The sequence below is a fragment of the Pan troglodytes genome, chromosome 1 (genome assembly GCF_028858775.2).
Source record: "Pan troglodytes isolate AG18354 chromosome 1, NHGRI_mPanTro3-v2.0_pri, whole genome shotgun sequence".
Lineage (NCBI taxonomy): Eukaryota > Metazoa > Chordata > Mammalia > Primates > Hominidae > Pan > Pan troglodytes.
Genome location: NC_072398.2, coordinates 197,804,696 through 197,818,327, shown reverse-complemented (window position 1 = coordinate 197,818,327; position 13,632 = coordinate 197,804,696). Strand labels below are relative to the sequence as shown.

At 51.6% G+C, this 13,632-nt stretch overlaps 2 protein-coding genes across 4 annotated transcripts in view; one reads left to right on the top strand and one right to left on the bottom strand.

The window, feature by feature from the left end:
- ZNF362 (zinc finger protein 362) overlaps positions 1-13,632 on the top strand; it is a 174,105-nt gene that overhangs the window by 29,208 nt on the left and 131,265 nt on the right. The window contains exon 2 of the mRNA XM_054665602.2: positions 3,477-3,527. Coding sequence (XP_054521577.1) covers positions 3,477-3,527 — 51 coding nt within the window. The remainder of the gene's footprint in view (positions 1-3,476; positions 3,528-13,632) is intronic.
- Positions 1-13,632, bottom strand: part of TRIM62 (tripartite motif containing 62) — a 36,713-nt gene that overhangs the window by 11,996 nt on the left and 11,085 nt on the right. For 2 of the 3 annotated variants that reach the window (XM_063783061.1, XM_009453213.5), the window contains 3 exons: positions 8,086-8,181; positions 2,313-2,569; positions 897-1,012 (listed from right to left, as the gene is read on the bottom strand). In XM_063783061.1, the coding sequence (XP_063639131.1) occupies positions 897-1,012; positions 2,313-2,569; positions 8,086-8,181 (469 nt within the window). Of the gene's footprint in view, positions 1-896; positions 1,013-2,312; positions 2,570-6,118; positions 6,971-8,085; positions 8,182-13,632 lie in introns of those variants that run through there. The other variant, XM_063783067.1, reaches the window with a different exon arrangement.

The following is a 13,632-nucleotide window of genomic DNA, read 5'->3' as shown; positions in this document are numbered from 1 at the left end:
GGAACACTCTTTCTCCAGATACCTACGTGGCTCACTCTTCTTCAGCCCTTGACTCTAATGCTTCCTTCTCAGTGAGGGCTGGTTCCTGGACCACCTGTCTAAAATCTCCATCCTGTCTCACCTTTCCCAGCCCCCTTCCTTATTCTTTGTCAGTATCTAATATGCTCTGTATTTTTCTGATTTACTTTTGTCTACTTTCTATCTCACACCCTAGGATGTAAGATGCGTGAGGGCAGGGATTTTTGCCTGTTTTGCTCACTATGGTATCTCCAGCACCTAGAACAGTTCCTGATGTGAACTCTTATATACCCTGTTGTATAGAAGGAGTCTATGAAGTGTCCAGGCCTCAGTCATTTCATCTGGAGAATGGGTTTGCTAATGGAACCTATCTCATGTTTTTTTTTTTCTTCCTTTTTTTCCGAGATGGAGTCTTGCTCTGTTGCCCAGGCTGGAGTGCAGTGGCTCAGTCTCAGCTCACTGCAACCTCTGCCTCCTGGGTTCAAGCAATTCTCCTGCCTCAGCCTCTCGAGTAGCTGGGATTACAGGTGCACGCCACCATGCCCAGCTAATTTTTGTATTTTTAATAGAGACAGGGTTTCACCATGTTGACCAGGCTGGTCTCGAACTCCTGACCTCATGATCCACCCACCTCAGCCTCCCAAAGTGCTGGGATTACAGGTGTGAGCCACCACGCCCAGCCATCTCCTGGGGTGTTTTGAAGGTCCACTGAGCTGAGTGATTGTGCAGGTGCCCAGGACAGGTCCTGGAACACACTAGGTGCTCAGCAAGGCACTCTGCTCATTCACCCCAACTGCCCCATGCTGTGTTTAGGACGGGGCTGGGCTGTGCTGGGACATGCCCCACCTAGCTCTGGACCATGATAACCCATGACTTACCTGGGTGGATGTCCTGGAACAGGGACTTCCAGATGGTGTACTGCAGGGGGCCTGTGTACTTGGAGGTTGGGAAGTCTTCATATGTGAGGTTGGTCTCATGGATTTTTCCCTTGAGCCTGGAAGGAGAGCAGGAAAGGGGGCTGCACCAGGGACTGGATTCCTGCCCCAATGCCAGGGGCCCCGCAGCCACCTTTAGGGCAGCTGGCGTAGGATGTGGTCATGAGTGAGAAGTCTGTGGGACTCAGATTCAAGTGCCTGCTTGTGCTGCTTCTGGCCTCTCTAACGATTCCCTCAGTCTTCTCATCTTTAAAATGGGTGCTATGCTAGCATCAGCCTTCTAGGCTTTTTGTGAGAATTACATGGCATAACATATACAGATGCTCAGCACAGTGCTCGGCTCACGGTCAACGCCAAATTCATGATCTTAGCAATCAGTATTGATCACCAACAAACCAATGACTAAGTGTTATTACTACTAAGGGAAGATTTGGGGTCACAGAGACCTAGGCTTGAATCCTGGCTTACCAGTTACCAGATAGGGGGCCTTGGCCAACTGATGTAGCTTTTCAGAGCCTCAGTTTTTTTCTTTTTTTTTTGAGACAGAGTTTCACTCTTATTGCCCAGGCTGAAGTGCAATGGCGCAATCTCAGCTCACTGCAACCTCTGCCTCCTGGGTTCAAGCAATTCTCCTGCCTCAGCCTCCTGAGTAGCTGGGACAAAAGGTGCCTGCCACCATGCCCGGCTAATTTTTGTATTTTTTTTTAGTAGAGACGGGGTTTCACCATGTTAGTCAGGCTGGTCCTGAACTCCTGACCTCAGGTAATCCACCCGCCTCGGCCTCCCAAAGCGCTGGGATTACAGGTGTGAGCCACCGTGCCCAGCAGGAGCCTCAGTTTCTACATGCATGAAATGATGATGACAGTGGTAACTACTTTCAAAGGGACTGAGAGGGTTACAGTAATATAAAGCCTTTATATAGTAACACGTAATGCCAACATTATCATAAATAAAATAATATGTAATATATTTATATTATATGATTGTAAACACTATTAAATGTTACCTACTATCTATAATGTATACAGAATATATTACATATATAATAATGTAAATATATGAAGTCTTTATTCCCAGATCCTTTCTCTCCTGCACCCCTAGAGCCAAGACAGCAGGGTCAAAGTGGCTGCCCTCTAGATGGTTTTCAAACTGTGTTCCTCACCATTGCTGCTGCTCCTCTAGTTCAAGCCTCACTGGCTTCATACTCAAGGCTTCATGCTCCTACCCATAGCAGATGTCCCGTAAATGTTTAATGAAAGAATTCTCTGCTAAGGATCCCATCTGCCTCCACTCCCACTGCCCAGCATGGGTCGAGGAGGGGATGGTCAGCCGGGGAGGGCCCCGGCAGGTGGCACTTACCGCTCGGACAGTGAGGCCACCCCAGCCAGGAAGGTGTGCCGGTCAGTTTCAGCCAGCCGCTCCTGCAGGATCTGGGCTCCCTCCTGGACCTTGCGCAGCTGCTGGCTGTAGCGCTGGACTTTCTGCTCGATGTCGGTCAGCGTGCGGGCCGTGTCCGCCTCCAGCTCCTCTAGCATGGCCTTCTGGCGCTCACGCAGCAGCCGGTGCAGCCGCTCGAAGGCCTCGCCGATAGTGGTCCGCAGGCTCTTGGTGGAAGACTGTGGGGGACAGTCGTCAGGGGTTATGGCTGGGGGAGCAGATGGGGTGATCTCTGGGTGAGAGGAGGAAATCGAGAGCCTTGACACACAGAGAGGAAAGGGTGGGAAAGGGCACGCGTGGTGGGGGAAATGTCACATGCAAAAGCATGGTGGTAGGAAAGGATGGGCATGTTCTATGTGGTCCATTAAATAGCTAATGAAATGGCCCAGGTGAGAAAATGAGGCCTGAACTAGAGGAGCAGCAGCAATGGTGAGGAACACGGTTTGAGAAACATCTAGAGGGCAGCCTCTTTGACCCTGCTGTGTTGGCTAGAGGGGTACAGAAGAGAAAGGAGCTGGGGATAATGCCCAGGTTTCTGGCTTGGGGGTAGGAGGGATGAGGGAGCTGGAGTGAGGCCTAGGGGACAGGGTGAAGATGTTCTCTCAAGGACATAGTGAAGTCTTTATTTTTTTTGCTTTTATTATTATTAGTTTTTTGAGATGGAGTTTTGCTCCTGTCACCCAGGCTGCAGTGTAATGGCACGATCTCGGATCATTGCAACCTCCACCTCCTGGGTTCAGGCGATTCTCCAGCCTCAGCCTCCCTAGTAGCTGGGATTACAGGAGCCCGCCACTGTGCCCGGATAATTTTTGTATTTTTAGTAGAGATGGGGTTTCACCATGTTGGCCAGGCTGGTCTCAAACACCTGACCTTAGGTGATCTGCCCACCTTGGCCTCCCAAAGTGCTGGGATTACAGGCGTGAGCCATCGTGCCCGGCTGAAGTCTTTATTTTAAAAAAATCATTCATGGGGCTCATTCAGGGGGCTCAAGGAAAGATGACAAGATCACAGACATCAAAGAGCTTTGTAAATTGCAACGTATTGAGAAAACTTTGGTGGTTACTCGCTGTCTCCTGTTACCTCTAGGACCCTCTGGCTAAGGAGCAAGGACTGGTGTTTATGGACAGGATCAGGGAGGTAAGCATGAACTTTCATGGTTTTCTCTGCCCCCAAGGGCACTGTGAGGCTCAGGAAGGGTGAAGTAGTGAAGGGCACAGGTTTGGTGCCTGACAGTCTGCGTAAGGATTCTAGCTCTGGGTCTCTAGCTATGGCAACGTCAGTTGCCTAAGAGCTGTGAACCTTAGTTTTCTTATCTGTGAAAGGGGTAACAAAAACTGCATTGTAGGATTGTGGTGAAGATGAAATGAGGGGGTGGTGTTGTGCGCACTCCAAGGCGCAGAGAAAGAGCCTGGTTATTGAAGACTGCAATTCTAATAAGCGTTTCCCGGAAGTCTTCATTGAGAGACGGGTTCTGAGCCGGGGCCTGAGGGATGGGCAGGATGTCAGTTGGGGGTCAAGGGAACAGGCAGAGGGAGCCGCATGAGGAAGGGCTTAACATCAGGACGACACGGGCTATAGAAGTGCGGCCAGGCTGCAGCAGCATGTGGGGCCTGCCTCTGCAATTTTACTTTGTGGGATTCTGGCTGGGAGTTCATGGAGTCAGAAATCCCACTGTGTTCAGTGCCCAGGGCTCTGTGGGAGGCTCTACAAAGGCTCAATTAGGGCCTGTTCCCTCCCCGACGCGCGGCTGCTGGCCTGCAGGAAGAACTGCTGGCGGTGGGCCAGCCTCGCTGCGCATGCCCACCCAGAACGCCAGGCAGACAAAGGGGGGCGGACGAGAGGCTGGGGATGCACGGCCAGGCTGCTGTGGCCTTCCTGAGCCCCCTCACCCGGGGAGGGTGGAGGCCTCTGCAGCGGCATGTTGCTGATGGGGAAGATGGGGTCCGTCGTCCCTGCACCACCTGGAGCTGCCCTCCACAGGCGCCCAGACTCCGCAGCTACTCCTCTGGCTCCTGCTAGACCACTCTGCAGCACTTAGCCCACTCGCCACCCTCTCCTAGTTGAAAGTTCTGCTTTGCCTCCCTTCTCTGTGACTGCTGCCTCTCTGCCTCCCATGTTCCTCGGGGCTCATCCAGGTCAGCGCCTTCCATCCTCACCCTGTACACCTGCCCCCATTTTCAACTTGAACTGCTTTAAGGATGGTTCCCAAGTCCATATAGATGGCCTTGCCTGTCTCCTGAGTGCCACACCCATTTTTCCAACAGTCTCCCCAACACATCCCTCTGGGGTCCCACAGGTCTTTCCAACTCACTTGGTCTACAAGTCAACTCTTGTGTTTGCCAGCAAACTCACTGTCAGAGTGATCGTTCTAAAGTGCCAAATGAATCACAGATGATCCTGAGTTTAGGAACCTTCTTTAGCTCCTTGACACGTAGTAAAACGCTGAACTCTTTAGTCTGGCATTCAAGGACCTTCTCAATTTAACCCTAGCTTACCTCCCTAGCGCCACTGCATTGCAACTCCACCTGCCTAGAATGACCCTACCCAAACCCTGTATTCAACTGGCAAACTCCTACTCATCCTGCAAGACCTAGCTTGAAAGTGACCTCTTCAGAGATAACTTTCCTCTCTTTCAGGCACTTGGATGTTCCCAGAGCCTTTTGTCAACAGTCTTAATACATTGTCCCACATTTTCTGTCTCCCTGGCTAGTAAGTGGGCCCCTGCTGGGTAGGAATGACATCTCCCTTGGCTCTGCACCCCTGTGCCCATCCCAGAGCCTGGTACAAGGCTGGCAATCAGGAGTTGCTTGAGGGGTGAAGGAGGGAAGAGTCTTGTCTGAGATTGCTCCGTAGAGCTGGGTGCAGGCTCCAACTTCTTTCCAGGCTGGGGTTTCAATGTCTCAAGGACGAGAGAGGATGGGAGGGAAAGGGGGGAAGGCAGGGACAGGGCAGCCAGCAGTGGAACATCAGAGTGACAGCCACCCCTGGAGCCCCAAGTACATTCCCGATGAGTCCTACTGACCTACCTGGCTTGCTGACTGCAAAGCCATAGCTCTTGCAGGATACCCCAGGAGACATCCCAGCTGGACTATGCACTGGGCTCTGACAGGACTGGATGGTAAGCTCCCGAGTTGCCATTTTCTAGCTGTGGGACTTTAGGTTGGTCCCTCAACCTCTCTGTGCCTCAGTTGCCTCACTGATAAGATTGAGATAACAACAGTTCCTACCTGGGACGATTTTTTTTCTTTCCTGTTTTTTTGGTTTTTGTTTTTGTTGTTTTTTATTTTTTTGAGATGGAGTCTCGCTCTTGTTGCCCAGGCTGGGGTGCAGTGGCTCGATATTGGCTCACTACAACCTCCACCTCCTGGGTTCAAGCAATTCTCCTGCCTCAGCCTCTTGAGTAGCTGGGATTACAGGCACCCACCAACATGCCCAGCTAGTTTTTGTATTTTTAGTAGAGACAGGGTTTCACCATATTGGCCAGGCTGGTCTTGAACTCCTGACCTCAGGTGATCTGCCTGCCTCAGCCTCCCAAAGTGCTAGGATTACAGGCGTGAGCCACTGTGCCTGGCCGATTTTTTTTTCTTTTCAATCACTTTTTTTATAACTACTTATTGTGTGCCAGACACTGTGCTAGGTTTTAGGGAATCCTGCTCTCGTGGAGGTGACATTCTGTGAGGTTGGCAGGATAATGAAGGGGAACACAATTCTCAGCACAGAGAAAAGTTCTGCTCAACTGGTGCACCCCATTTATTCTAGTTCTTTCCAGGGCAGAGTCACCCTTTCCCCAACCCTCTCCTTTCAGCTCTGTGGCTGGGGAAACAGCCCCCACCCCAACCCATCACATCCCTTGGAACACCCTAGGGCTGGAGGCGCTGGGGCCCTTTCAGAAAAACACCCTGCCAAGAATGCATCACCCCGCCAGGGCGCCGACCAAGGAAAACAGAGGGCCTGAGGAGGGAGATCAGACAGGCCCTCAGGCCGGGCCATTGGAGGGGCAGGCGCAGCAGGAAAGCCGAGTCAGGCACCAGGTGAAATATGACCTCCAAAGCATCCATAGGCATTTCTTGTATAAACACCCCAGTCCAGACAGGAAGTGGGGCTGGGGGAACTCGAGGGGGATGTGGCCCCACAGGACCCCCCAGAGGCAGACAGATGGACAGGAAAGCGGGGGAGGAAGAGGTCAGTGGAGAAAAACAAAGAGGGTGTGGGATGTGGAGAGAAGAGAGTGCTGCTGGGGAGAAGGAACAGCCCATAATACTCCGCTCTCATACAGAGAGAGGCTTCCATTTGCTTCTCATCATCCAAGAGGTACAGAATCACCAGACAGTTGGGGAAACTGAGGCTGCAAGAAGCAATGAGGCCAGCATCCTGTGACTGTTTATCATCTGTTGCCCCCGAGGGTCCTGCCCAGAGGCACTCTGGAATGTTCTGTGAAGAATTGTTTGTCATGACCTTCCTGAGACCCCACAGTGGGTTGGTGGCCAAGCTGGGGCATAGATCTGGGTTTCCAATGGTGTCTTCAGGCCCCAGGATGACCTCCAGAGGCCCAGCGCATTCCTAAGGCTCTGCCGCAGCTCCTGCTGACACAGCGGGGTCAGCCTGAAATCACCCCAGGCCTCACGACACAGAGTCACTCTGTATAGTGGGGATTCCACCCGGCACCTTCCAGTCCCAGAGTGCTGGACTGAGCCTGGCAGTCCCCACTGGACAGATGGGAAGGCTGGGGACCCAGGAAAGCATGCAATTTACCCAAAGTCACACAGTGAGTTAGTGGTGGGATCAGAACCCATGTCCTTCTCAGGTCAGTGGAAAGGTCTGTTTGTTTGTTTGTTTCCCAAACCACGGTAGCCAGAGACTGCAGAGTTTGGCCCTACCTTTCAGAGTCCATATCCCATGGCCTGAGCTTAAGGGGAGATGATACCAGGGCTGGGCCACCTCTGGAGGGCTTCGAGGGGACATGCTCAGGACTGACTCCTAGGCAATGGGCTTATTCATTCATTCATTCATTCATTTTAGAGACAGGGTATCACTCTGTCACCCAGGCTGGAGTGCAGTGGCATGATCATGGCCTACTGCAGCCTCAAACTCCTGGGCTCAGGCAATCTTCCCATCTGTCTCAGTCTCCAGAGTAGCTGGGACTACAGGCATGTGCCACTACGCCTGGCTATATTCAATTTTTTTTTTTTTTTTTTTTGTAGAGAAGGCATCTCGTTATATTGGCCAGGCTGGTCTCAAACTCCTGGGCTCAAGCCATCATCTTGCCTCGGCCTCTGAAGAGACTGGGACTACAAGTGTGTGTCACAACACCAGGGTTGGGCGGTTTTAATAAGGGGAGAGGAGAAAGAGACTGAGCACATTCCCCAGCCCTTCAGGAGGCAGGGGGTTTCCGGAGGGTCCCGGGACCCGCCTCAACTTCCACCCAAAGTGGGAAGGGAGAAATGGCCCCGTCCTTAACCGAGGGACCAGCCCACATCCTTGCCGCCAGTCATGATGGGGTGGGTCCCGCCCCATTGAACTTAACGGACGCCCTACCCTCTTCCCCACGCTGCCCTTCTCACTCCTGGTTTGGCTCCTTGAAGCCAGGTTTCCACCGCACACCCGAGGCCCCGCCCCTCTTCCCCAGCTGGCCCCGCCCCTCGAAGCCCTGCCCTCATCTCTGCCGGCCCCACCTCCGCGCCCCGGCCAGGCTCACCTTGGTCTCCGCCAGTTGTCGCTTGAGCAGCTGCAGCGCTTCGGTGTGCTCCCGCTCGCTGTCTTGAAGGGCCTGAAGTTGCTCCTTCAGCTCCCTCTGAAACACACACAGGGCCGGGATGGGGGCAGGGGCCATGCCTGGCCCAGGCATTCAGCCCTGACCACTGCCAGGCTCTGGGGGTTAGCCTGGTCTCTGTCCCCAACCTCCAACACTTGCCTCCCGTCACAGTTCAACCACCAGCAAGTCCTGTAGAGTCTGTCTCCTAAACACCTCCAGAACCCGTCCGTATCTTTCACCCGCATCTTTGCAACAGCCTCCTCCTCTTTGGCCACCCTAGAGGCTTCTGTGACAATTGACTTCCACATACACACTCTCTGGCTCCCCACACTTGGCCCTGGATCCCCTCTTAGAATTAAGGCAGGGGTCTCCAACCCCCAGGCCACAGGTGGGTATTGGTCCATAGCTTGTTAGGAACCTGGCCGCACAGCAGGAGATGAACGGTGGTGGGGAGGGGCAAACCATCTGTATTTGCAGCCGCTCCTCATCGCTGGCATTACCACCTGACTCCACCTCCTGTTGGATCAGTGGTGGCATTAGATTCTCACAGGAGTGTGAACTGCACATGGGAGGGATCTAGGTTGCCTGCTCCTTATGAGAATCTAATGCCTGATGATCACTCACTGTCTTCCGTCACCCCCAGATGGGACTGTCTAGCTGTGGAAAAACAAGCTCAGGGCTCCCACTGATCCTACATCATGTTGAGTTGTGTAATTATTCCATTATATATTACAATGAAATAATAATAGAAATAAAGTACACAATAAATGTAATGTGCTTGAATCATCCTGAAACCATCACCCCACCCCCACCCCCTGCGGTTTGTGGAAAAATTGTCTTCCATGAAGCTGGTCCCTGGTGCTAAAAAGGTTGGGGACCACTGCTCTAAGGAACCAAAGCTGTACCAGTCCAATGCTACAGACTAGCTGCCAACATTCTCCGAGGGCTACAGTGGGCTGGGCACAGTTCTTAGCTCTTTGCTTATATTAAATCACTTGGGCCTCTCAGTAACCCTAAGGGAGGCACAATTATTATCTCCATTTTCTGATGGAGAAAAAGATACAGAGAGGTCAAGAAACTGGCCCCATAGCATACAGATAAGCATATAATGGTAAAGAAGGAATTGGAACCCGGACAGCCTGGTTGTGGAGACCATGATCTTGATGCCAGGTGACACATTTTCTACCATGATGACTCCTGCGATGAATAACAATAAATCCACGACACACAAGATATCAAAATTTTAAATAAAAACATGATCAGCCTCACTGATTTTTCCTTTGTCTCAGGTTCCAGTGTGGCTCAGCAGAGCATTGTTAGTGATCCTGGCCTTGTTTGAAATGTTGAATTTTGTTCATCGTGGGTTCTTTGCATTAATTTTGATTTAAGAAATATTGCATTAAATACTATTCATCTTGATTGCTGAGTTTGGGGCACCCTCTGATCCCACCTCTGTCTCCAACACCCTCCCTCATCACTCCCATCCAGCCAGTGGCCTTCTTCCTGTGCCTCCACCATCTTGAGCTCATTCCAATCTTCAGACTATGCCCTGGCTATTCCCTCTGGCTGGTGGCCTCCACTCTCAGAGTTTCTCATGGTGACTCCTTTGTACCATTAATTTAACTCAGATGCCAACTCCTTGAAGAGTCTTGCCTGACCGCCCCACGCACAGTGGCACCTCCTCATACCCTGTCACGCATCTGGATTCACGGTCTTCCTTGCGCCTTCTGCTGTCTGAGTATATTTGACTGTGGTGTTTATTGCTTATCTCCTCACTAGAATGTGAGTTTCATGAGAGTAGTAGGAATCTTGTCTGGCTTGTTCCCTGCCTTATGCCCAGGGACTCAGTGATTATTTGTCAAGTGATAAATGGGTTGTGGAGGTGAGTGCTCCCTAGCACAGGGTCCAGCTGTCTGCAGGCATTGGGAATCTAGCCCATTGTATTATCGCCAGTTGTTCTCCTGTCTATCTCTTCTTCGTCCCCGTATTGGCCCACGAGTCCTCCAGGGTGGCTCCTACTGCTCCCTCTCCATATACCTCACACCCAGCAACAGCCTGGCACTGAGATGGGACTCAATGACGCTTGCTGCGTGAATGAAGTTCCTGGAAATGGCCTCTGACTTCCCCAAGTCAGTCTGGGCTGTGAGCAGTGCCAGGAAGGCTGACTTACCTGTTCACATCCACCTCCCTCCCACTCATTCAACTTGTCAGACCAGGGAGGGCCTTGGTAAATGTCTAGTTCAATTAATTTTAAAGACTAGGCAGCAACATGGGAAAATATTCATGATGACATGCTGATGGAAGAATGCAGGAAACAAAATTATCTTTGATTACTATCAATTATTCATTTAAAAATATTTCTTGGGCAACTATTATGTACCAGGCACTGTTGAGGCACTGGGATTATGGCGAAGGACAAGACAGACACAGTCCCTGACCATAGGGACTAGTCTGGTGGGGAAGACAGACAACAAACAAGGAAAATAATAAAGGAGCGAGGTTACCAATATGGTGTGTCCTGCAGAGAAAATAAAGCAGTGTGAGATGGAGGGGACTTTAGGTAGGGTGGCCAGGGAAGGCTTCTCTGAGGAGGTGACAGCAGAAGGATGAGGAGGAGCCAGCCATGAAAATGGGGGTAAGATAGAAAAATACAAGCTGCTTGTTTTGAGAGCCCATGCTGATGCAATTGTTGGAACTCTGGCAGCCATCTCAGGCCATGAGGCAACTGTAAAGACCAAAGTCACAAGCTGAAACCAGAAGAGTAGAAGGAAGAAGGAGCCCGAGTCCCTGATGACTGTGGGGCTGCCACACCATCGGTTTACTCAGTGACATGCTAGGAAGCTGGCTGTCTGAGAAAAACTTTTTTTTTTTTTAAAGCCCCAACAGTGCCAATTTCCATGGTGTTAATGTTCCCACTCAAGTGGATTTCAAGCTATCAGTGTGAAGTAGTAGTTGGACTTGGCATTGGGATGAGATGCACACAATCAGCTCTCAGGAGCCAGTGCAACCTGCTGCAGCATACCCCACCTGGAGTCCTTTCCTAGAGACTTGTCTTACATGAGAGAGAAACGCACCCCATCTGATTGCAGCTACTTCAGCCAGGGCTCTGTTACTAACAGCTGAAAGTCATTCCTAATATTCGTGTGCAGCTTAAGCGGATACAGTCCTCGGAGCAGAGGAATCTTGTTTGCCTAAGAGAGTAGAAAGACCACTCCTCAGGTGCTTCTGACAGCCTTGGGCTATCCAGCCTGGGACACAGTGTGGCTGAGAGGCAGATGTTGAGGAGATGGGCCAAGTGCTACAATTCTCCCGCTGGTGGCCCCCATGGGTCCACAGAAGACCCAGCCACCCAGGCAGCTCTTCAGGATTTCTGAGAAACTGCCATGGAGTCTGCCTTCCTCACATTGCTCAGGGCACTTGAGAAACCTGGACATTTCCTCCCTGATTTTGCAGTCAGGGAATAAGGACAGCGGGCTTGCTCCTTCCTCCTGGATCCCGGGGGAATCAGAACACTCATTTGCCCATTCCACAAACATGTGTTGAGACCTTGGGCCCCACATGGTGCTGTGTCAGGGATGGGGAGAGATGAGGGGTGAGTCCTAAACGTGATGCCACGAGGTGTGCATGTGTTGGGGTGACAGTCAGGGACACAGACACTTACATCATGGGGAATGCTGCGATCGTGTTAGGAGATCCCAAACTTGCTCCTCTCCCGATATTCCCCATCTCAGTGAAGGGCACCCCTCCCCCAACTCCATCCCAGCCAGAAACCTCAGAGTGAGAGTCATCCTTGATTCCTACCGCCTCTAAACCAATCCAGTCACCAGGTTTGCTCTGGAATTTGTTCTCTCCTCTCTATGCGTGCTGCCTCTGGTTCGGTTTTTATCACTTCTTTTCTGGGCTGTGGCCCCAGGCTCCTCCCTGCCTCTAGCTCTCCTGCTGCTCCAAGTGCCCTGCACAGCAGCTGCAGTGATTGTTCTAAAGGGCAGATGTATAAATGCTTCCCCCTCACTCTCCCCATTGTGCCAGTCTGCAGATTTCCACATTGTCTGGGAAGAAAGGCACAAAGCCTTAGGGTGACATTCAAGGCTCTTCACTGCTGGCCCCAACCTTTTCTTCTCCAGTCCTAGCTCTTGGTCCAGACGTGTGCTGTTCAATACGACACACATGGCTATTTAAATTGCAATTAATTAAAATGAAATAAAATGGAAAATTCAGCTCCTCGGTTGCACTGGCCACATTTCAAGTGCTTGCCAGCCACGTGGGCTGCTGTATCAGACAGTGCAGACACAGAACTGCCCGTTCTACCAGAGAGTTCTAGTGGACAGTACTGCTGCAGATACATGAGCAGCTCACAGGGCTCTCCAGGCCTTTACACATCTCTCAAGACCCAGATCAAATGTCACCTCCCCTGGGAGTACATGTCTCAAACTCTGCATGCACAGTGTCCCACACTTGTACCCTGATGGCACACACTGCATTTTAATTGCAAGGTTACCTGTCAATCTCCCCTACTAAGCTGGGCACAGTGGCTCACACCTGTAATCCCAAGCCTTTGGGAGGCTGAGGCAGGTGGATCACCTAAGGTCAGAAGTTCAAAACCAGCCTGGCCAACATGGCAAAACCCCGTCTCTACTAAAAATACAAAAATTAGCCGGGCATGGTGGCGGGTGCCTGTAATTCCAGCTACTTGGGAGGCTGAGGCACAAGAATCGCTTTAACCCAGGAGGTTGCAGTGAGCCAAGATTGTGCCACTGCACTCCAGCCTGGGTGACACAGCCCAGTCTCTCTAAAAAAAAAAAAAAAATCTCCCCTACTAGATTGTACATTCCAGCCTGGGTGACAGAGCGAGACCCCATCTTTAAAACAACAACAACAAAAATCTCCCCTACTAGATTATGGGCTCTTGAGGGCAAGGACTGTGGAAAGGGGAGATTTTCACAATCTCAGTACCTAGGACACGGCCACACACCCCTGGCCTCACTGAGTCTTCAGGATGTCCCTGCCCAGGGATGAGGCTAGGCTGGGTCAGAGTTCACCTCTGAAAGGGTGGGAGGGGAGAGAAGGCCCCCAGCAGGCAGAGTTCCTTGGATGGGCTAGGTGCAGAGCCCAAAGAAACAGCTAACTTAGGAAAACCAAACCCTAGAGTCCAGAAGGTAGGACTTAGAAGGCTGCCTGAGCTGTGTCACCCCTCCCCCTCCAACGTGTCTCCTTCCTTGGTTAGAAGACTGGCTCTACCACCCATTGGGCTGTGTGACCCTAGGATGTCACCTAACCTCTCTGTGCCCCAGTGCCTTGTCTGAAAAATGGGGATAATCATATCTCCTAAGGTTGGGAGGATAAAATGAGACAATGGTAAGAAGTATTCAGCCTCACAGGGCACAGAGCCTGGCACACCCTGGGTGCTCGGGAGACAGAGCGGTCACTGTGTCCCGTATGCGGCTCCCTAGTCGCTTCTTTGTGTCTTCATCCCTCACTGTGTCCAGGTGG